Source organism: Myxocyprinus asiaticus, chromosome 4 (assembly GCF_019703515.2).
Source record: "Myxocyprinus asiaticus isolate MX2 ecotype Aquarium Trade chromosome 4, UBuf_Myxa_2, whole genome shotgun sequence".
NCBI classification, from domain to species: domain Eukaryota; kingdom Metazoa; phylum Chordata; class Actinopteri; order Cypriniformes; family Catostomidae; genus Myxocyprinus; species Myxocyprinus asiaticus.
The window spans coordinates 35,263,093-35,288,272 of NC_059347.1; the positions used below are offsets into that span (position 1 = coordinate 35,263,093).

At 37.5% G+C, this 25,180-nt stretch overlaps 1 protein-coding gene across 7 annotated transcripts in view; it reads left to right on the top strand.

Annotated features, from left to right (window-relative positions):
* Positions 1 to 25,180, top strand: part of arhgef28a (Rho guanine nucleotide exchange factor (GEF) 28a) — a 142,286-nt gene that overhangs the window by 26,247 nt on the left and 90,859 nt on the right. For all 7 annotated transcript variants that reach the window (XM_051688150.1, XM_051688141.1, XM_051688191.1 and 4 more), the window contains exon 3: positions 23,628 to 23,778. In XM_051688150.1, coding sequence (XP_051544110.1) covers positions 23,628 to 23,778 — 151 coding nt within the window. The remainder of the gene's footprint in view (positions 1 to 23,627; positions 23,779 to 25,180) is intronic.

The following is a 25,180-nucleotide window of genomic DNA, read 5'->3' on the forward strand; positions in this document are numbered from 1 at the left end:
AATTGGGTTCAAGTCTGGGCTCTGGCTGGGCCACTCCAAGACATTCACAGAGTTGTCCCGGAGCCACTCCTTTGTTATCTTGGCTGTGTGCTTAGGGTCATTGTCCTGTTGGAAGATGAACCTTCACCCCAGTCTGAGGTCCAGAGCGCTCTGGAGCAGGTTTTCATCAAGGATGTCTCTGTACATTGCTGCATTCATCGTTCCCTCAATCCTGACTAGTCTCCCAGTTCCTGCCGCTGAAAAACATCCCCACAGCATGATGCTACCACCACTGTGTGCTTCACTGTAGGGATGGTATTGGCCAGGTGATGAGCGGTGCCTGGTTTCCTCCAGACATGGCGCTTGCCATTCAGGCCAAAGAGTTCAATCTTTGTTTCTCATGGTCTGAGAGTCCTTCAGGTGCCTTTTGGCAAACTCCAGGCTGGCTGTCATGTGCCTTTTACTGAGGAGTGGCTTCCGTCTGGCCACTCTACCATACAGGCCTGATTGGTGGAGTGCTGCAGAGATGGTTGTTCTTCTGGAAGTTTCTCCTCTCTCCACAGAGAAATGCTGGAGCTCTGTCATAGTGACCATCGGGTTCTTGGTCACCTCCCTGACTAAGGCCCTTCTCCCCTGATCGCTCAGTTTGGCCAGGCAGCCAGCTCTAGGAAGAGTCCTGGTGGTTCCAAACTTCTTCCATTTATGGATGATTGAGGCCACTGTGCTCATTGGGACCTTCAGTGCTGCAGAAATTTTTCTGTACCCTTCCCCAGATCTGTGCCTCAATACAATCCTGTCTCGGAGGTCTACAGACAATTCCTTGGACTTCATGGCTTGGTTTGTGCTCTGACATGCACTGTTGACTGTCGGACCTTATATAGACAGGTGTGTGCCTTTCCAGATCATGTCCAATCAACTGAATTTACCACAGGTGGACTCCAATCAAGTTGTAGAAACATCTCAAGGATGGAAAGTGGAAACAGGATGCACTTAAGCTCAATTTTGAGTGTCATGGCAAAGGCTGTGAATACTTATGTACATGTGATTTTTTTCGTTTTTTATTTTTAATAAATTTGCAAAGATTTCAAACAAACTTCTTTCACGTTGTCATTATGGGGTATTGTTTGTAGAATTTTGAGGAAAATAATTAATTTAATCAATTTTGGAATAAGGCTGTAACATAACAAAATGTGGAAAAAGTGAAGCGCTGTGAATACTTTCTGGATGTATGGTATGTACATAGCTAGCAAAGCTAGCATCACATGCAACACGTTTCTTCATAAAGAAAATAACTAATTCAACAAATATACATATTCTGAACACTTAACCACATTATTCATGCAGTTGTGTGAAAATACACATTAGATTACCATTTTCAGATACATTTCTTACACATTACGTTTCAAATAATAACTCTCCATATTTTGAAACCAATTAATACATATATCATATTGAAAATGGTACTCACCAAGGAAAAAAGTAAGCGAAACAAGAAAATAAAATAAAGTATTCCTTTGATTTGGCCTTATTCCAGTTATTTTTCATCTTCTTTCATGTGCATTTCTAGCTTTTCCCGTTCATTTATATGTCTTCTTCCGTCGGCTTCTATTCCCTTAAAACGTGAACTTCTAAGGATATTTCCCACTTTAATAATCTATTTTTAGATTATACAAATTCTCTCTTTAAGAGCTATAAACACGAATACACTGTCTCGCGTCACCCTGAGTCTCTTTCTTCTCCATCACACTCTCTGCTCCTCTCGTTCTGTCCCCTCACGCTCTTCTCGTTAACTCTCTTCCTGGAGGCGGGACTAACCTCTGACCTCACCCAATCAAAACTTACTTTGGCCTATTTCTTTTTCTAGATTTACATTTATAATATAATATAAATTAACTTTAATCTGCATTCTTTTGCTATTAATACTAAACGGATATTAATAAAAATAAAATACTTATAATTACTAGTGACCTAGTCAGTGACCTGGGTTGCATAATTTTTATATAAACCATATCTGATAGAATATCCATATTTACTACCCAGATTTGGTTATTTATATCTTAATTTGAACATCATCAATAACTGTTGCTAGCTGACCAAATGATGCTAGGCAGAAATCAGTTTGGTTGGTATATCGATCAGCTGTGTGTACTGGTGCCAAGCTTTTATTGACTTATTTTTTAGTATCTCTGTGAAAGTGATGGTGACTAAGACACTCTGATTTGCTCTTGATATCCCTGTAGCTTGTTTATCCAAAATGGTGCTAACACATGTGGACTAAACTAGCAGTTCAGCATACACCTGAACTTAACTCAGCCGGTTTATCTCTTATAAGACATCAAATAGCCTGTATTACCATACTGCTCTGGGTTTACTGGATCAGATTATGTAATCAAATAAAGTCTGATTATTATTAGTAAAATTCCTTCTCACAATTTGTTTACACAAATTTGGAAGCAGTCAATCCAGGTTGCTCACTCTCACTCCTGCACAAAGAAATACTAATACAGTAGCCTATATTGCACATCTTTGAAATTCCTGGAACTGGTTAGATTGGACAAAAGCACCATGATCAAAGAAAATCCAACAAGTGATTACCTCTTATAGAGGGGACATTTTTAGCAATACTATTTCAGTTTCCTAAGAAGATTATGCTGTGCACAGATTTCATTTGGCTCACTCTTACTGTGTTCTCCATAGCTTTCGCTGTCTGGTCAGATAGCTTGTCTTTTTTAAAGTATTTACTTCCTTACATTTGATGGCTGATGTCAATGCAATCTGCAAATGGATTTTTAAACATCAGATCTAAAGCACAGGGCTTAAACATGTTGATTTGTAATTTTATTATAATGTTGTACCTATACAAAATTAAGCAAAACTGGGAGTCATGTAATTGACACAACCCCCACAAATAAATAACCATTGGCATGTTCTGGTTTTTGATTATACAGCTTTGACAACACATTGTTCAACACAAAACTATCTCCGCTGGTTAAAATGAGGAATGTAAAAAAAAAAAATGGCTAGACATTAAACACTAAGTGTTACACCTAAATAATGACCAAAGGTATGTGGGCATCCCCTTCTAATTAACGGGTTTGCCTATTTCAGTAATTCCAGTGCAAACAAATCTTAATGCTATACACCATGCAATGACATTATAAAAAATTCTATAGCTTTTGGGGAAGGCCATTTTTGTTCCATCGTGATAATGCCCTTGTGCACAAAGTAAAGTCTAAATTGCCACAAAATTAACTGAAATGAGAGAGCACATTACCTGTCAATCAGACGAGGAAGTTGCGTTCATTATTATAGCAACAATTGGCTGTGGGCGCGTTTTCTATCAGAATCATCATTAACTTTATTTTAAATGAAAATCAGATGCTCTCACATCATACAGAATACAATTAGGAATAATGAATAAATAAAATCAATTCTTGTTTCTTTTTAAAATATTCTAATGATAGTGTTGTTTAAAAAAAAAAGAAAAAAAGAAAAAAGAAACAACGTAGTCACAAAAGCACTGTGTTTGATCCATGAAAAAGTTAAGTTAGGCCCTATAATGATCGTAAATTATTGCAACATGGAGTGATATTTACATCAAATAAATTCCTTTTGTACTAAGTCTAGATGAGTCAGAGAAAGAGAACAAAGAGGACAGGTTTTTACTATTCAGTGAACAAAAGTTAGTTTAGGAGTTGAGAAATTGCATGATAATATTTACATCTGGGATAACCTATCCATGGAGGAATTGTTTGATTGTGGTTCATTAAATGTATTGGTAACACTTTGAAATAAGGTTGTGTATCCATTAACATTAAACAATGAATTGCCATGAAAAATTAACAATACTTTTACAGCATTTGTAATATTGGTTTGTTAATCTCTACACATAGGCCTACTAATGCAGTTTAATATTAAATATTTGTAATGTAACATCATTAAGAACTATCAATGAACAATATTATATGTATAAATTAACATTAAGATGAACAATTGCATGAAAAAATATTCAATGTTATTTCTTGAAACCTAAATTGGAATGTTATGTTCATGCGTTAACATATACAACCTTAGCGTAAAGTCTATTTTTAAATCATAATCCCCAACATCAGCAGTGGTTTTCAAATTTGTTGTGGGATTATTGGATTTATTGGATGAGACTCTCGGCCTGAAATGATGTCCCTGTCCGGCCCTAGTGAGCCTGATGCTTGTGTCTTGTTGAACAATTAATTTCAAAAGCTTGGGTATTAATACCTCCTTTGCTACTATAACAGCTTCCAGGCCAGTCAAGTTCTTCCACACCTGACTTAGTAAATCATTTTTTAATGAATCTCGCTTCATGCACAAGGGCATTACCATGCTGGAATTCTCTTGAATGTCATTGTATTGTGTAGCATTAAAAAATGTCCTCACAAAAATTACTGTAATAGTTGCTATTAATAATAATAGCAATTAATAATAGCTCATTGTTTAGTAGGGGGTTTCCGCATACCTTTGGCCATAAATATATAAGAGCTATCTCATCATTGTTTTAAAATGTGCTATATTTTATCCCATGTCTGGCTGGACTATATAACATGCATGGTGCACAGAAGTCTCACAGATTGCAAAAAGATATAGTCATTACATTGAATAGGATTTCACACCTAAACGTGCGTTTGGACATGAATCCTGTTAGAACATGAGAAACTCGTACACACACTTCTCAGATGGCAGTGGTTATGTCATTGGTAAGGGAACACACACCTACGCATGCGGTCCTTAGGGAGCGGCAGTGTGTATTAGTGGGTTGTTTTTCTTCTTGGATCTAGTCTGTAAACAGGTGCTAGAGACAATAACATCCCTCCAACGATCGAAGGAGTAACAGCAGTAATTTAGTGTCGATTCTTCTCATCTTTTCCAAGTAGAAGCCAGCATGAAAACAAGGCTAAACATAGGACAAAATGTGCACTTGCTCACTGCTCTGTTCCTCATTCACGGTGTACATTATTTGAAATTTCATCATGGGCTTGTGTACTTGTTGTTGATGATGCAACTGCTGCATCAGAATATCTGTTTGCTTGAGCTCTTCAAACAGTAACAAATACATGGTCGATGTGTTTGTGTGTAAGAAAGTGAAATAAACTTCCATCACTGCAAAATATAAGAACATCTAGGCTTCATCTGATTTGACAGTTTCCCCTCTGACTCTCTGGCTACAGTATGTGCACACTGCAGCTAAATCAGTTGTCAGCCCGGGAGTCGATTTGGCCAGAGAAGTGAGTGAAATTCGGCGAGAATTGTTGAAAAATGTCGGCAATGCTGACGAAGGTCGTTGCTGACTTGGAGTATCTTGCTGTAATACGTCGAATGATCACTGCCATGGAGACGAAATTCACTGAGGTGGTCACAAGAGTGGGGGATGTCGAGAAACAGATCGATTATCTGGAGTCATCGGAGAGGGAACTAGCTGCTAATCCGCTAGTGGCCAATGCGGATTTGGAGTGCATCTATGAGAAATTGGAGGACTTGGAGAAACATAACGTCGGAAGCATAAATAAGCGGAATAATGTCTGAATCGTCGGAATTCCTGAAGCCGAAGAGGGTCAGGATATGGTGAAATTCCTGGACGGGCTTTTCCCGAATCTGCTTGACATAACAGGCCATAAGCTGGAAATCGAGTGAGCTCACAGGGTTCAGGCTCGGTGATCCGCTGAGGGAGACAGGCCTTGATCAATTCTGTCCAAATTTCTGAGATCATCCGATAAAGATCTTGTGTTGCGTGAGGCGAGGAATATAGGAAGGCTTTCTTGGAAAAACCACAGCATTTTCTTGTTCCCAGACTTTGCAAATTCGAAGGAATGCAAGAAACTCTTACATCATCGGAAGGTCGCTTTTGCACTGATGTTCCCGGCCAAATTGAGAATAGATGCTAAGGATGGCCGCAAAACATTTACATGTCCTCAGCAAGCGATGTCCTTCATAAAGTCAATGGACTGAGTAAGTTATTTTGTGGTATTCACGTTGTAGCCGAATGGACAGACTCAAGACATTCACTTGACTATTCGAGGAACTGAGTGTCGTTTTTGTTTTTGTTTTGTGCTGGTTCCGCCTAGTGGCTGGAGTTTGTTTTGTGGAGTAACACTCGTTTGGGACTGTTGAGTGGATGAATCTGCACTTTTTTTGTGCTTATGCCTCCTATTGGCTGGAGTTTGTTTTGTGGAGTATTTCTTGCAAGACATTGGAGTGATTTAGGTCATTTGTTGCACTCATGTAGCAGCCAAAAGGGCCAGCTCACTGAACATTCATTTGACTGTCCGAGGAAACTGAACCCCCCTTTTGTGTGTGTGTGTGTGTGTGTGTGTGTGTGTGCTGGTTCTGCTAGTGGCTGGAGTGTGTTTTGTGGAATAACACACCTTCGGGACAGTTATGTGGATGAATCTACACGTTCTTTGCATTTATTCCACCTGTTGGCTAGAGTTTGTTTTATAGATTATCTGTTGTTGTGTAACTCTGTCTCACACAGTTTGTATAGAAACACCGGACTTGAGCAGTCCAACGGCAAAGTTGTCACAGGGGCTTTCGTAGGCGTACATGCACTGTTTGAGTTTAGAGGGATGGATGCCAGTTGGCGCTGTCGTGCGTGGGGTTAATGCGCACATTTTTCTTTTTTCTGTTTGTTTGTTTCTTGGGGAAGTTCGGGGTTTGATTGTTGCACTAATTTTGGAATGTGGTCTTTATAATTTTGTTTCTGACACACAGTCTATTTTTTCTCATATGTCAAAATGTGAAATGTTAATATGAGCGGATTGTGTCTCTCCATGTGGAATGTGAATGGGTTGGGGCACCCCATAAAAAGGAAGGTTTTTTTCTTCTTAAGCGTAAGAAATATGATATAGTGTTTCTTCAAGAAACGCATCTTTCCCCGCAGGAAGCTGAAAAATTTGGGAAGATACGGGGTGGACATGTTTTCTTTAGTGCTGGCTCAAGTAAGAGCAGGGGAGTCATTATACTGATAAGTAAGCATCTAAAATTCAAATGTCTCAAACAGATTAAAGATAAATTAGGAAGAGTCATTATTGTTTTAGCAGAAATTCAGGGGCAAAGTCTTATTATGGCTAATATTTATGCACCTGACATTGATGATCAGGGATTTTATAGATCTGGAAGGGAGGTTGCAAGCCGCTGGCAGCTTGCAATACAATAGTATTGGAAGGAGACTTTAATCTTTTAATGGACTCTGTCCTTGATCATAGTGAAGCAAAAGTGTGCAAGCCCCCTAGAGCAACATTGATGCTTCAGAGGATGTGTAAAAATCTTGGTCTTACAGATATTTGGAGACTTTTGAACCCATCTGGTTTTTTATATCTAAGTCCCTCATTTCATCTGTTGTTGATTGCTCAGTTGGGAACATTTTAGTCTCAGATCACACCCTGGTGAGTTTAGAGGTGCTGCCACATATGGAGAAAAGGAAATAATATAGTTGGCGCTTTAATGTATCCCTTTTGCAAAATTCTGAATTCCAACAAATGTTAAAGGCTGAAATCAGTGTTTATATGGAGACCAACTGGTCCTCAGTATCCTCTGTGGGTGTGGCTTGGGAGGCACTTAAGGCGGTTCTTAGGAGCCGGATCATACAGTATGCATCATTCACCAAAAAAATCCAAAGCACGAGAACTTGTGGAGTTGGAAGGGAATATTAAAAGAGCCGAGGCAGAGCTGAAGTGCCGAATGTCATCTGATGGCCTCAGAGAACTGACCGCTTGAAATACAGATATAACACTATTTTGTTGCGGAAGGTGGAGTGTTGGCTATACAGGGCAAGACAGTTATACTTTGAATTGGGGGATAGGGCAGGAAAACGTCTGGCTAGATATATAAAACAGAGAGAGTCTTTTTCTACCATTCCTTCAGTGAAATCTGCTGGTGGTGAAATATTTACCTCAGCCATTGATATTAACAATGTTTTTAAAGAATTCTATCTTGATCTCTATAGTTCCACATCTTCGTCTACTGATGAGAGTATTAGAAACTTTGTGGAACCATTAGAACTTCCTAAACTGATGGCTGAGCAAAAAAATTCTCTTGATTCTGAGATAACTTTGGAGGAGCTTGGTGAGGTAATTAAGGCCTTGCCTACAGGCAAGGCTCCGGGGCCAGATGGCTTTGCCGCTGAGTTTTTTTAGATCTTATGCTACAGAATTGGCTCCACTTTTGCAAGAAGTTTATACGGAATCATTAAAGAATGGAAAGCTTCCACCAACCATGACGCAAGCCCGGATCAGTCTGATTCTTAAAAAGGACAAAGATTCAAGCAAGTATAAGAGTTATTGTCCAATTTCCCTGTTCCAGCAAGATGTTAAAATATTGTCAAAAATTTTGGCTAACCGATTAAGTAAGGTTATGACATCTCTTATACATATAGATCAGGTGGGGTTTATTCGGGGCTGTAGCTCTTCTGATAACATTAGGCGTTTCATCAATATCATGTGGTCAGTGGCAAATGATCAGACTCCAGTTGCTGCCATCTCACTTGACGCCAAAAAGGCTGATTGATATGGTAGAAAGGGATTATCTTTTTTAAGATTTTAGAAATGTACAGGTTTGGGAATACTTTTATTGGTTTGATTAAGTTACTTTATAGACACCCGTTAGCGGCGGTACAAACGAATGGATTCATTTCAGATTATTTTACTCTGGATAGTGGCACCCGGCAGGGTTGCCCTCTTTTCCCCTTATTGTTCTGTCTTGCCCTAGAACCATTAGCAGCCACGATAAGAAAGAAGGATGATTTTCCAGGGGTGGTGGCTGGAGGTGTGGCGCATAAGCTTTTGCTTTACGCAGATGATATTTTATTATTAGTCTCCGACCCTACTAGATCTATGCCTTGCATCCACAGAATTAATAATTCCTTTTCTAAGTTCTCAGGATACAGAGTTAATTGGTCAAAATCCGAAGCTTTGGCTCTAACAGTGTACTGCCCGGTAATGGCTTTTCAGCCGGGTGTCTTCCAGTGGCCCAAACAGGGCATTCATTATTTGGGTATTTTATTCCCAGCAAATTTGTGTTATTTATTTAGAGTTAATTTTGACCCTTTAATAAAAAGGTTATCGAGCGATGTGGGCAGGTGGGCTTCATTACATTTATCTACGATTGGGAAGGTTAATGTTATTAAAATGAATTGTATTCCAAAATTCAACTACCTGCTACAGTCTCTCCCTATAGATGTCTCCCTTTCTTATTTCAAGCAATTTGATAGCATAGTGAAGTCCTTCATTTGGAATGGTAAACGTCCCAGATTACATTTCAGTAAGTTACATAGGCCGATTGACAAAGGTGGGCTAGGCCTACCCAAGATTTAGTTTTATTATTATGCATTCGGTCTCAGACATTTGGTCGCTTCCACCTGAGAGAGCCCCTCCCTGGTTTTGTACTGAACAGGAAGTTCTTGCCTCTATTTCGCTATTGCAAAGGCTTTCTATCAAACTAATCGGAGAAGTTAAGTTACACCCCGTTTTCTCGCATTTGCACTCTGTATGGACAAAAGTGTCCAGAGTGTTTAATTCTGACATTTATTTAAATGTTGCCTCAAGCATATGGCTGAACCCAAAATTATGTATTAATAAGTCCCCTTTCTGCTGGTCAGAGTGGATTGTGAGGGAGGTTAATACACTCGGTGACCTATATGAGAGTGGAGTGTTGAGATCCTTTGAAAATTTGGTTCAACATTTTGGGATTCCCAGGTCTCAGTTCTTTATGTATTTACAGCTGCGCCATCTGCTCTGTACTATTTTTGGGAGTAGCATACACCCCCCTAAAGCGGCGGATTCTCTGGGAGTGGTGATTACTGCTTTTGGAAAAGGTCATGAGGCATCAGTGTATTACTCCCTGCTAATTCAGAGTCTGTGGTACGGAGCTTTAACTTCTGTCAAAAGATTATGGGAGAAAGATTTAAACTTGGTATTGGAGGAGGGAGTGTGGGCTAGGATTAAAAAAAATGTCAAGTCTGTATCTAGAGATGCAAGGGTGCGCCTTATGCAATTCAAGATTTTACATAGATTCTATTGGACCCCCTCTAGGTTGTATAGGCTTGGTCTTAAAGACACACCCACCTGCTGGCGATGCCAATCAGAAGATGGAGACACAACCCATGTTTTTTGGTGGTGTGTTAAGATCCAAGAATTTTGGTTGAAGTTTCAGAGTTTTATGTGTGACATACAGGGTTGGGGAGTAATGGAATACATGTAAATGGATTACGTATTTAAAATACAAAATATAAGTAACTGTATTCCACTACAGTTACAATTTAAATCATTGGTAGTTAGAATACAGTTACATTCAAAAAGTATTTTGATTACTGAAGAGATTACTTTGCATTTTATTGTCATTTGTTTCATTTGATATTTAGTCCTTTCAGATGAAAAACATTTATACATATAAATAAACTAGTTTCCATCCACTTTTCGCGCTATTTTGTTATCGACAAAGTGAAAATGTGTAAAACAAAATTTGCTAAATTTGCCGTCTTCTGCCTGTTTCCATTCAAATGACCTTTTATCGATAAAAATGGTGTGCGTGATGACGTCATGCCTAAAAAAACAAGTTTTGGATTAGCGCAAATGAAATCTGCCCTGAAGCCGTTTCCATTCAGAAATGTGTGTTTATCACTAATTCACCTGCCAGATGTTCCTAATTTAAAATGGGGAGAGTATTGTGACAATTCATTGAAATTAACCAGCTTACTGTCATTTTAATTCACAAATAAATGCAATCAGAAGATGAGGAATTGCAATCAAAAGGGTGCTGTTGCCCTTCTGATAGGACTGTAATATTGGTCCTAATGTTGTGCCTATTGCAAGTTGCCACCGGTTCCGACCTGAAAATGAATCGTCACGGCCCTGTTCAAGCTTGAAACCTGCACCAAGTAGTGGGGGAACTTTCAGTCTTAGTATAAGGACCATCCATCCATGTGTATATACTGTGTGCACAGCTATTAAAGAAAAACTGATGCGGTGTAATATCAGGGTTTACATATGATACATTCCTGATATTTAATAGGCTATTTTGAACGATCATCTAATCTAAAGCATCGCCATCACAACTGCATTATGTCCCACATATTTGTGCAGCAACTTTTAACAACCAACTGAACTTGAGTATCATCTAAAATTAATGCAATTTACATTTTCTGAAGAAGCTCAGCAAATGCGATCCGAGGTAAAGAGCGATAGATTTAAAATATTAAAAGGTTCAAAAGCTCATTTTCTGAAAGTGAACTCAGCATTGGACAAATAGTTCAGATAGTTTATAGTCTTGAAGTGTAGAAAATGTCATTCAGCCGACTTTATGCGTCTACAGAACAGGGTAAGGCTAATTTAAGTTTGTGTAAAGAAAAGGCATATATAGGTTTTTTGTTTGGTAATTTATTATTTTAATGCGTTTTTCATTTGGTAATTTATTTAATTTAATATAGGGAATTTTGCCAGCATTTTTTCAAAAGCTAAACAATAATTTTATAGAATCATAGCTATATGTTTGTGTTCCAAAAAAGCACACTGAAGCTTTTCTCCTAGTATTGTGTATTTATTTTTAATTTAAAACATCTTTGTGCACAGAGTTGTTTTTATTTTTTTGTATTGTGGGCTAATTCCATGACTGCCGTCTATTATTTTGAATGGTGTGAATAAACAACTTTAATAAATAAACGGATGGCTACCGCGATTACATTAATCACAGACAGTGGCCATTAATTTGTTCTCTGTGCACTTGTCCATGTGCATGATACGAGATATTTGTGTTGGCACTCCTGGAAGTGTCATGTTTGCAGTGATCGGATCTTTATGCCGTTCAGATCAATCCATAATCACGTACAATAAATTGGCTTTCAAGGATCCTATACCTTGTTGTCATGATTAACACAGGCTAACGATTGGGGCAAATTCTGTCATGTGACACTAAATTTTTGCTTTAATGCCAATTTTTCCAAAAAGTGTTTCCAAACCAGTTTTTCGTGACATTTGATGTATCGACATAGAGTTTATGCGCTAGAGTCAAACGGAAAAATATTATGTCGACACTTGTGAAATTTTAGCGATAATTTGCGTTTCCATCAGCTTAATTTTGATGCGCTAAAACTTTTTTCGCAAAAAATCCTTGGATGGAAACATAGTTAATGATGTGATCCAAAGTGCATTTGAACAGCGGTGAAACACTTTCTTATGATGTGTTACATTCATACGAGTAGACAGAGAAGTAAGTTTGAAGTAAGTTTGGAGCACAAGAAATAGATTGTGTAAATTGTCAGCTTTAAGCTAAGCTAAAATGCTATTTCTAGCCATTTTACATGCACGTTACCAGGCACGATCATATTTTTTTATCAACAAAATTTACGTTAGATCATAATTAATTTTTTTCTATAACCTCTGATATTAGGGCAAAAAGCGTATTCTTGATAATAATTTTTGTATTGTTTTCCTGTAAAAATATCAAAAAATCTTTAAAAAAAGATCAGTTTGATTAATCTTGTTTTAGAAACAACACTGCATAAGATATTTAGGTTCTTCAGAGAATGTATTTTTAACATGTGTATTTTGTCTTACTGTACTGGCAGAGTTTTTATAGTCAAAAAAAGTGAAAAAATCTACCAGTGCTGAAGAAGTAATCCAAAGTATTTAGAATACGTTACTGACCTTGAGTAATCTAACGGAATACATTACAAATTACATTTTACAGCATGTATTCTGTAATCTGTAGTGGAATACATTTCGAAAGTAACCCTCCCAACCCTGGTGACGTATTGGGCACTCAAATTTCATTTTGCCCCAGACTCTGTATTTTAGGCAATGGGGCGGTCATCAATATAGGGGATAAACGCATAAAAATTGGGTCCTGACCAGTGTCATGATAGGCAGACAGATTGTTTTAAGGGGATGGAAGTCGGGAGTGGTGCGTGGAGATGGGGAGGGTGGCAGCTTTTGAGGAGGTGTCATGTAGAAGGCTGGGGATCTGGGATTTGTTTGATGGGAAATGGGGCAGTTATTTGTCATTTTTGGGGGACTATCGGGGAGGGGCTGTGGAGAGAGAAGCATAGTTTTAAATGTGTATGATTATATATAATTCAGTATTATTATTATTTATTTTTTATTTTTTTATTTTTGTGTGTGTGTGTGTGTGTATAATTATATGTGACCACAGGAATGTTCGTTGAGGGTCAGGGTGGGGTTGGTGATTGGGGGGGGGGGTAATAGTGGGGGTTAAATGTTGATTCAGTATTTATGTTTTGTTTTTCTTTGTTATCTGTACGAATCAATAAAAAATGTTAATTGGAAAAGACTGACAGTGAGCTCTGAAGAATCTTTTAAAGCCATCAGTCCATGTTATTCAACTTATTTCACTCAAAAATGAAAATTCTCTCATCATTTACTCACCTTCAAGCCACCCCAGATGTGTATGACTTTCTTTCTTCAGCAGAACACAAATGAAGATGTTTAGAAGAATATCTCAGCTCTGTAGGTCCATACAATGCAAGTGAATGTGTGCCAAAATTTTTAAGCACAAAAAAAGCACATATAGCCATCATAAATATAATCCATATGACTCCAATGGATTAATGAATGTCTTTTGAAGTGAAACGCTAGGTGAAAAAAACTTTTTTTACTAAAAATATTTGCATCTGGACAGCTGTGGTATGCATGTTCACAAGAGTCGAGGTCATGCAGCGTAAGCACGTTGGCAAGCTCACACAATAACTGACGAGTGAAATATGAAAATATACGAAAGTGATCTTTTGTTTACAACAGTGGCGTAGCCAGAAACAAAACTTTGTGTGTGCCAAAAGAAAACTGGGTGTGCAAGAACTAAAGCACAATTAAGTGAAATATAATAAAATGACCATTAAAAACCATTGCATCAATTTCTTTTTGCCTATAATTTGTTTTAGCTCTGTGTTATGTTTAAATGATTTAAAAAATAAATTAAATGGAGTAGGTAGCAGGGACTAAAAATGGTTCAAGGACCGAAAACCGAAAGCAGAACATAACCGAAAACCGGAACAAAGTGATTTTTAATTGTTCCAGACTGAAAACGTAATTTTTAAATGCGGGTAACCGGTTATAACCCGATTTTTTTACCGTACATTTTTTTCATGAAACTAAAGGCCAAAGGATTTATCACTGTACATTTTTGTAACTACACCATTTCATGGTGCCCGAAAAAATTAAACGTGCTTTGATCCTGAAGAAAACACATTTCTTTGCCTAATTGCCTGTTGTGGATGTCACATTCTGTGAATGAAGACCTTTTTAACAAATATGTATAATTACTACATATATATGTACGGCTAATCCAGATACAATGAAAAGGTAAAAGGAGGTCAAAAGTCCATTTCTCAGTTGTTTCCAAGTCTTCACTGAATTATTGTTAGACATGATGCATTAACACAGATTTGATGCTGCCAGGTTTTGACTGAGAAGCAGATCTGTAATAAAATGATACTTTACTGTTAATTAACTGTATGCTGTTATGATTTCTGTGCTGATAAATCCACCACACAGAGACATTTTTTAAAAAAACAAAAAATCTAAATTTAGCTTATTTTGGTGAGGAAAGTGGCTTATTTTGGGCTTGTTTTTCCAGACCAGGTCATTTGTTTCTCTTGCGAAATCCGGCAACACTGCAATTGGTATTTAACCCACCCCTTACCACAGAGTACTGTCATTTTTAAAAGAACATTATTAACCATTCTTTTATTTTGTTCTAACGGTAACCATTTGGAAAGGAGGCTGCAGAACTTCTGAACGAAAAAAATACTGTTTTTGCTCAGAACGAACCGAAATGAAAAATGGTTTTAGTCTCTGGTAGGTAGGCCTGTTAATATGAGGCATAAATCTGAACTCGGTAGCATAAACTTCCTTAATTTCAAGTGTGCACTTGTTTCCTCAGTCACGCTCCCGGCGTCTGTTGTGAAAGTGCGCGTGCAATATGAGACAGCCTCTGTAATACCCGACAGTGGGTATTATTATAACGATTATAATTGATTATTAAATTTCATAATTGACGCATTGAAGTTTCAGCATAATAATGATACATTTTATACCCCTACATATTATAATTAAGCGTTACAAAACCCACCATTTCATTTAGGTGTGCAAGCTTCCGTTTTGGGTGGCAGTTGCACACACTGGCACACCAGTCACCAGGGTTGGGAGGGTTACTTTTGAAATGTATTCTACTACAGATTACAGAATACATGCTGTAAAATGTAATTTGTAATGTATTCCGTTAGATTACTCAAGGTCAGTAACATATTCTAAATACTTTGGATTACTTCTTCAGCACTGGTAGATTTTTTCACTTGTTTTGACTATAAAAACTCTGCCGGTACAGTAAGACAAAATACACATGTTAAAAATACATTCTCTGAAAAACCTAAATATCTTATGCAGTGTTGTTTCTAAAACAAGATTAATCAAACTGATCTTGTTTTAAGGATTTTTAGATAGTTTTACAGGAAAACAATACAAAAATTATTATCAAGAATAAGATTTTTGCCCTAATTTCAAAGGTCTTGCTAGAAAAAAGAAATTATGATCCAACGTGAATTTTCTTGATAAAAAAATATGATCGAACCTTGTAACTAGAAATAGCATTTTAGCTTAGCGTAAAGCTGACAATTTACACAAGGTTTATTTCTATTTCTTCTGCTCCAAACTTTCTTCAAACTTACTTCTCTGTCTGCTTGTATGAATGTAACACATCAAAGAAAGTGTTTCACCGCTGTTTAAATGCACTTTGGATCGCATCATTTATATGTATAAATGTTTCCATCTGAAAGCACTAAATATTAAATGAAACAAATGACAATAAAATGCAAAGTAATGTCTTCAGTAATCAAAATACTTTTTGAATGTAACTATACTCTAAATACCAATGATTTAAATTGTAACTGTAGTGGAATACAGTTACTTATATTTTGTATTTTAAATACGTAATCCCGTTACATGTATTCTGTTACTCCCCAACCATGCCTGTCGCTACGCCACCCATTTACAACAGAGGAGGAGGAATGTTATCCTTTTATAATGGAATTCCTGGTGAAGAACTACACTACCCATGAACCAAGAAAGCTCAACCAATCAGAGAATCGCGGCAAACAAACCGCAGCAAAAAAAGCTCAGCAGCGACTGCCACTCCCAGTCTCTGCACTCTCAAACTACTTAAAGTATATATTTGTATAATTATGAATATTTTGCAATCAAATTTACATTTATTGGTTGTATACTTCTAATCAACTACCTAAAATCAGTAGTTTTATATATTTCCATGCAACAAATCATCTCCTACACTGAGCAGGTTTCATGTTTCCTGTGGAATTCTGCAGTTTCTTTCATTTCAAATAATAAAATATTTTCAACTCAAATCAATATTTCATTTCCATTTATTTACTTATTTGGTAAGTTGCTATGTAACAAGGTGGAATAATGTACAGCAATCCCCTTCAGTATAATACAATGACCCCTAAGTTATTTGTACAGAACAAAACAGAACTGAACAACTAGTTGTTAATGCAGTGACACCTCTCTATTTTTGACACTGACATATATGGATTCACTCCTGCATTTAAATGTGGTTGTCACTCCCAAAACTATGCAGTGTTTAATTTCTCTCTTTCTTTCTTCTCTGTTCCTTAGCAGAGAATCGAGGTATTGAATGACTGATGTCTTTATTTAGTATTTTCTAAAGTGCATGTGTCTCATTTTCTATGTTAAAGAGTCTGAAATTGTTTACTTTTTAAATGTGTTGTGTATTTGTCCTCTTAAGGTTAGCAAGTAAAGATGGGATGAAACACTTGTTAGATTTAGGATTTTAAGAATTTTAGAGCTATGAAACGAGAGCAGGTTTGTGTGGGAAGAGAGAAGAATGACGTGGACCTGTGGTGGTGAGACAAAGCGAGGAAAGAAAGGAGTCGAGAAGCAGAGGGATGGAAAGAGAGAACCCCACGTTCATCATTCATCCCCATGTGAAGTGCAGAGACCCCGAAAAGAGGAGTCCTTACCTTTCCTTCATTCTCACACCAAAACAGCTTTTTTAACTCCATCACTATTTCTGCAGGGCCCCTTAAATGACAGGAAGTGAGGGAGACATCTGGTGAAGGAAGGCAAACAGTCAAATGGGGGCTTTATTTCAAACTGAGGGAGAACGTGAAAAGTGCCGTCACACACATGCTCCCGGTGAGACTGAATTTACGGTTCACCTCCCCCTTTTATGGGGTTTTTCTTTGATCCAGGGTCTGTTTAATGATATTGGTGCATGAAATTACGTGTAGATCTCTATGAGCTGTGTATGTGTTGGTAGGAGGCTGTGAATGCCTGCATTCATGATGGATGGCTGTGCATTTGGATTTTTTATTCTTAGTGTGTATGTGTTGATGTATATGTGGGGTTACTTTCTATGCTTTTTTGTTGATAGTGAGATTTTGTCTCTCTTAATTTAGAGTCATACTTATATTCTGTATACATTAGAGTACACATTTCAATACACAATATTGTGTATGAACATAAAATATTTATCAGTAACTCTTCATAATAACTTTAATGAAATTAACAACTGTTATGCATTGTACACTAAAAATGATTTTAAGATTTATGCATTTTAATTAAATTCAACAAAATATTTTAAGTTTGAGTCATTTCATTTTGTCAAAAATAAATGACACAATTCAGTTTGATGGATTTTTTTAAATAAAATTGGAAAATGATATTTTATGAATTATGAAATTCAAAAATCTTTAAAATAGGCTAAATATTTTTATAGTGTATAATGTGCATTCATCAAACATCAAACAACATAAAAAATGGGGAGGTATATTTTGATTGGAACATGTAAGTTTGAGTACTCCTAGTTTGTCCTGAAACAACACAGCCAAAAATATCAACACCATGGTAATCAGAATGCATGGCCTCATCCTTTTGAGAATGAGACCGGCCACTGGAAAATTAATCTAAAAATTTTAGATTAAGAAATTGGTACGAACTGTCAACATGATCACACGGGATGTCAACCTGTTGTTTCAGAGAGTTCCAGTACCCTAGGATCGGGCATATTATGCTGACTCACTGAAAAGCGGCTTCTCCTATCTGACATTTTTACATCGGCTCCACCATGTTTACCTTCCCTTTTGGCGTGACCAAGCATGTGAGGGACCCAGGTTCAGAACCTGCGTTGAAACCAGAAAGTAATTGCTATTGCATGATCAGTGACGACCGAGATTCAGAGGTTGCATTTTTTACTCTAACATAAAATTTTTATTCCACTGATGTTTAGGTTTGTGGTTTGGATTAGGGGGTACTGTTTCTAAAATATGCATTGCTCTTTACTGCATTACATCCTTTACAGCTGAAAACACCTCACTTCACAATTAGTTTTTGGCACCCTCTCCATGGACATTTCAAACAGAAAATGGAGCTTACATGTGCCCATAACCCAACAACACCTACTAATTTTCCACTCGGTGCAGTGTTTCAAAGTTTTGTAAGCACAGGCTGATTTTAGCAAAAGAAATGTCAACCTACTCTTTCCGATATCTTTGTGAGATCAGTTTGTATGATATTAACAAAACAAATTTCAGAGCATCAGGAGCATTGCTACATTTCCCACTTTTGAACTTCATTGGTACTTCAACCAAACCACTACAATAACTAATTAGACTTTGTTCCATACTTCCTATAGAATCATAATTCACCGGCAAGTTCAAAACATCTGCTGTAATACTAACGTGTTTCAGAACTAGGCTCATTACCAGCACTGATAATTCATTTGTCTCACAGTACTGCTGATCTGTGAAAGCTGCATCTAAGACCAGAAAGACATTAAATTTGTGCAATCACTTATTCTTGAACCAGACTTAAAAAAAAAAAAAAAAAAAAAAAGAAAGGAAAACTTTAGAATAAAGAATATTTTTTTCACAAAGTTACAAAAACTAGAAACAACCTTTCAAATGAAAAAAACAAACAGCAACAGCACATCTAATTACATATTTTTGCGGTCATAGTTCACTACACATCTTTGAGGGTTTGGAAGGGAAAGCCAGAGTTTCTCATTAGCTCTGCAAAATTTGCAAAAAGAAGTGTTGGTTGATTGTCTGTTACATTCCTGGTTCAATCTAAGACCTTGCAGTAAAGGAGTGGGCTGGTTTAAAGGTGTGTGTCTCTTTAGAGTTTTTGCTTTCAATTTACATTATAATATAGCTATGACCCTTGTTGTGGTTTATCCAAATATCTATGCAAGCAACTCCGTACAAGAGGAGCCCCTATTTCAGTAAACAAGTGAAAATGGAGATAGCTGGAGTATACATATGGAGTACATTTTATGCCCTAATACAACTAAATCAAAGAAGTGTTGCCCAACTCAAATCTCAGATGGTCTTACAACGCTCAGTGGGATACAGTGTTCCAGGATTGCTGCACTAGAGCAATCCTCCATGCTATAATTAACTGCCATAGCAAAAAAGAAAGTCTCTCACTCTCTCTTTTTCTCTCTCTCTCTCAATTTAATTTTTAAATTCAGTTTTGCTTTATTGGCATGACAGTTTTCTAACAGTATTGCCAAAGCATTACAAAGTTGTTTCTATATAGATTTGTAAATATACAAATATTTAGAATAATAGTAAAGTCATCAAAACTATGGAATAACATAAATGGAACTATGGGAAATATGTTGTGACTAAACAAAATCCTAAATAAATCAAAACTGTTATATTTTAGCATCTTCAAAGTAGTCACCCTTTGCCTAGAATTTTCAGACATGTACTCTTGACATTTTCTCAACCAACTTCTTGAGGTATCACCCTGGGATGCTTTTTCAACAGTATTGAAGGAGTTCCCATCTATGTTGGGCACTTATTGGCTGCTTTTCTTTATTATTTGGTCCAAGTCATAAATTTCAAAAACATTTTTTATTTTTTTTAATTACATTTTAGTTTTATAATGAAATAAATTAATATGTTGGCACTATTGGATTTTTGTCTACAAAACTAATTTCAAACATTTAAGCATACACCTTCAGATCAAAATATTTTTAAGATCATGAGAAACATTTCAGTCAAGTGTTTCAAAACTTTTGACTGGTAGTGTATATATGTGAGTTTCTCTGTATCAGACAGTTTATGGAATAAATTATGAAATGTTTCAAATTGGTTAAAAAATGTTTCTCTGACAGTCTAGTACTTTGGGCAAATAAAAAGGAAGTGTATCTCATCTTCTATTTGATTTGTATCACACTGTCTGCATATCCTCTGCTCTCTCGGTAACCAGGACTTGTGGTGGACAATCGACAATTTGCTTATCGAGCAAACAGGTCTGTGGATGATGCAGTCAACATAGGATTGCATCATATCCTGCAACATCTGGACAGACGCAAGGATCCTTTTTGTGGACTTCAGTTCAGCGTTCAACGCCATCATCCCAGCTATACTCCAGAACAAATTACACCAACTCTCTGTTCCCATGTCTATCTGTCAGTGGATTACCAGCTTTCTGACAGACAGGCAGCAGCTTGTGAGACAGGGGAAACTCACTTCCATCACCTGTACAATCAGCACTGGTGCCCCCCAGGGATGTGTGCTCTCCCCACTACTCTTCTCCCTCTACACCAATGACTGCATCGCCAAGGACCCCTCTGTCAAGCTCCTGAAGTTTGCAGACGACACCACTGTCATCGGCCTCATCCGAGATGACGATGAGTCTGCATACAGAAGGGAGGTTGAACAGCTGGCTGTCTGGTGTAGTCAAAACAACCTTGAGCTGAACACGCTCAAAACGGTGGAGATCATTGTGGACTTTAGGAGAAACACCCCAACACTGACCCCCCTCATCATTCTAAACAGCACTGTGGCAGTAGTGGAGTCATTCAGGTTCCTGGGCACTACCATCTCACAGGACCTGAAGTGGGAGACCCACATTGACTCCATTGTGAAAAAGGCCCAGCAGAGGTTGTACTTCCTTCGCCAGCTGAGGAAATTCAACCTGCCACAGGCGCTGCTGATACCGTTTTACTCAGCAGTCATTGAGTCTGTCCTCTGCACTTCAATAACTGTCTGGTTTGGTTCAGCTACGAAATCAGACATCAGAAGACTACAAAGGACAGTTCGGACTGCTGAGAGGATTATTGGTTGCCCTCTGCCCCCCCTTCAAGAACTATACACTTCCAGATTGAGGAAAAAGTCTGGAAAAATCACTTTGGACCCCACTCACCCTGCCCACTACCTTTTTGAACTGTTGCCTTCTGGCTGACGCTTCAGAGCTCTGAGCACCAGAACCGTCAGGCACAGGAACAGTTTTTTCCCTCAGGCTATCCATCTCATGAACAGTTAAATTGCCCCATTGAGCAATAACCATGTGCAATACACAGTTTAGTCTTTTTTATATTTATCCAACACATCCAACCTCTTCTGCCATTTCATACCTCTGAGAGAAAAAAAAAAAAAAAAAAAAAATGTGCACTGTACATAACAGATTTGTATTTGCACTGTACATAACAGATTGTATTAGATTTGCACTACCCATGTGTATGTGTGTGTGTATGTATGTGTGTGTCTGTATGTATGTATATAATTAGTTGTCTTTTTTATTTTTTATTATTATCTATGTCTTGCTGCTGTTTTTGTATTGTTTTTGTATTGTACACTGGAAGCTCCTGTCACCAAGACAAATTCCTTGTATGTGTAAGCATACTTGGCAATAAAGCTGATTCTGATTCTGATTCTGATTCTGGTGTCTTCCTCGCTCTATCTCTAGATCATGGTCACTTCATCTATATTTAGACAGAATCTGTCTTTCTTTAAATTGTTTAATTGATAAGTAATTTGTGAATTTGGTAGTTCTGTTTAGGGCTGAATAGCATTGAAGTTTGTTGTGGAGTTCTTAATGTTTCATCGTAATCATATTTTAGGTTTTTGTAAATTTCTTTAAAAATAATTTTAGATTTGTAATTGGAGTGGATATCAAATTTGCTTTCATTAATAAGTTTCAGAGTGAGAATATTCAGAGGGTGTGATAAAGCAGGGGTTTCATTGGTGAGGAGGGCTTTACATTTGATAGATTCTGGAACAGACTGTTTGAGGTGATGCCAGAATTTTACGACTCTTTTCTGAATTTCAGTGCTTAAGTGGTATAGACCTAAATCAGCCCTACAGGCACTATTTGAGGTGCTTCTATGTACACCTAAAATGTTTTTTGCAAATTCCAGTTGCATTTTTTCTATTGAAATTTTATTCCAATGGTGAAAATTTGTCATGGGTCCCCATAATTCACATCCATATAGTAGTATTGGTTTTATTATAGAATTATATAATTTTGTCCAGATTGTAATTGGTAAAATTGCGATTTGATGGCATAAAATGCCCTCCGAGCCTTTTCACCAAATGTTTTTACAGCCAGATTAAATCCTCCAGATGCACTTATTTTAACGCCCAGATAACTGTAGGTGGCCCTGTGTTGTAGGACCTCTCCTCTGTAAGTGAACTGGAATCGGTATCCCTGAGATCTGGTCTTCTTCTGGAACAGCATAACTCTGGTTTTTTCCAGGTTGACTGAGAGTGCCCAGTCATGACAATATTGTTCCAGCAGGGTGAGGCTCTGCTGAAGCCCCCCTGCTGTAGGTGACAGCAGTTGAAGATCATCTGCATACCACAGACACTTCACTTCAGTGTAATTTAGAGTGAGGCCAGGGAAGTTGGACCGCTCTGAGCTTCTACAAGATCATTTATATAGATGATGAAAAGAGTCAGACTCAAACTGCATCCCTGTCTCACTCCACGACTCTGCTGCAAGAATGCACTCTTTGCACACGTGGATTGTAAAATATCAAATGTTTTCCCACCAATGCCGATTTGTAGGAGTTTGTAAAGTAAACCATCGTGCCAAATTGAGTCAAATGCTTTTTTTAAATCTACAAAGCATGCAAATATTTTCCTTTGTTTGCCCTTGATGATGGGGGGGCGGGGGGGATTTTCTCCCCTTTTCTCCCCAGTTTGTAATGCCCAATTCCCAATGTGCTCTAAGTCCTCGTGGTGGCGTAGTGACTCGTCTCAGTCCGGGTGGCGGAGGTCGTATCTCATTTGCCTCAGCGTCTGAGACCGTCAATCCGTGCATCTTATCACGTGGCTTCTTGAGCGCGTTACCATGGAGATCTAGCGTGTGTGGAGGCTTCACGCTATTCTCAGTGGCATCCACGCACAACTCACCACACGCCCCACCAAGAGTGAGAACCACATTATAGCGACCACAAGGAGGTTAACCCAATGTGACTCTACCAACCCTAGCATCCGGGCCAATTGGTTGCTTAGGAAACCTGACTGGAGTCAGTCAGCATGTGCTGGATTCAAACTTGTGACTCCAGGTGTGGTAGTCAGCGTCTTTACTTGCTGAGCTACCCAGGCCCCTCTCTCTCTCTTTCTTAAACTTTTTCCTGTCTGTCATTGTTTCTCTTCTTCTTAGTTTCATTTTGACTAAAAAATCAATTTCAATTAACATGATGAATAATATGCACCGTGTCCAAAGTATTTGTCATGTAATTTTAAAATGATTTTCTAAAGAATACTGAATTAAATGGTCTGTGTAATACAATTGCTCTCTCTCTCTCTCTCTCTCTCTCTGTCTCTCTGTCTCTCTCAGGGTCAGGTGGAAGTCTTAGTAAAGCTGCAGGTGTCTCAGTTTGTTCAGGAAGAGGCTGACTATTATGTGGTTCTACTGGGCTCGTCCCTTCACCATGTAACCACAGCTTACAGAACCGAAGACCACAGCTCGCTTAGATTCATTGTGCCTGGTGGGACATTGAATAAGTCACAGTGTGTCATAGATGCAAAAGAGCAAAATGGGCCACTTTCTTTGACTGAATGTGTAAATACCTAATACCTAATGGAAACATGCAAGGAGATTCCTGACAGGAAATATTGCTGGTTTGCTGATGTATGGTCAGGTTGCAATCTTTATTATTTTGGAAACAAATAGTTAAGAAAGCAACAGATAGCTGAAATAAAAAGTATTGAAACCATAAAATATTTAAAGGAGCTGATTACTTTTTAAGGTTTTAAAGTTTCAGAAAAATCAATCAGTGGCTAAATCTTTTTCCTCCAACAATATGCAGTTCCAGTCTGCTGATAACATCCTGTTTTTGTGTTTTGACTTGTGACCTGAAGCACGACAGTAACCCAAGACAATATTATGATGTACAAGTATTTCCTAACATTAGTGCCAGCAATTATGTAGCAAGGTTGAATCTGTTTTTCAAAGACACCATAAAACAGTTTGGTGAACACAGTTTTTTCTCTGTGTATGTCCTATTAAAAACAGGAAGTTGGGGCAGAACATTTCAGAGGAATTTCTTCTTTTTTTATAGTCAATATAGCCTCTAGTTCAGAGATGCCCAAACTAGGGCCTGCCGAGTCAGTGGCGGATGCTCGCACCATAACCACGGACAGACGGGCACTCCGCTTTTCATGCTTTGCGTCAATTCAGTGCCATGCTCACGTGCTAAAATTATCAAATGCTACAGTGTAGTTAATAATAATATTAACAAAAATAATGTCTGGATGTGTTAAATAGCCTTGATGTTAAATAAAACGTTATTAATGATACAATAATTTTACAGAACATTAACCACTTCATATCTCTGACTAATGTTCATCGTTTTATTAAATTGGTTTGAAGGAGTTGCTACATTTTTTATAAGCTCCTCATTCCAAATCCGGAGAAAAGCTGTCATCTACATCTACTGTGTCTGTGCATTTGTTTTGTGGGCTATTAATTTAATAGCCAAAATATTTAGAAATATGTGAATGAGAAAAATAATTGTTTTAGTAACAATGCACGTTATGCAATGCCCCATTTGTAAGGGAGTGAATCCATTAGAGAGCATTTTTTTTTAAACAAACATTTTTGTATACACTCCTGAGCAGGGGATTGTGTTATCAATATTTTTAATCAGATTTCCCCGGAAGAGAACTCGCTTTAAATTTTAAATGCGTATATCTGTTAAAGTTTTTTGAGTAAACTAGCATATGCAGTACATGACTTCAAACTTAAATTTTAATTTAATAGGTAGTTAATCCATGAAATGTCAAAATTGTAGAAAATATATTATGTTATGGTCCCTTAAAGTGAATTCTAAATATTAAAACAATAAGTCTTTATTCTGTACAACAGCAGTTCATAATGGCTCACCCTGT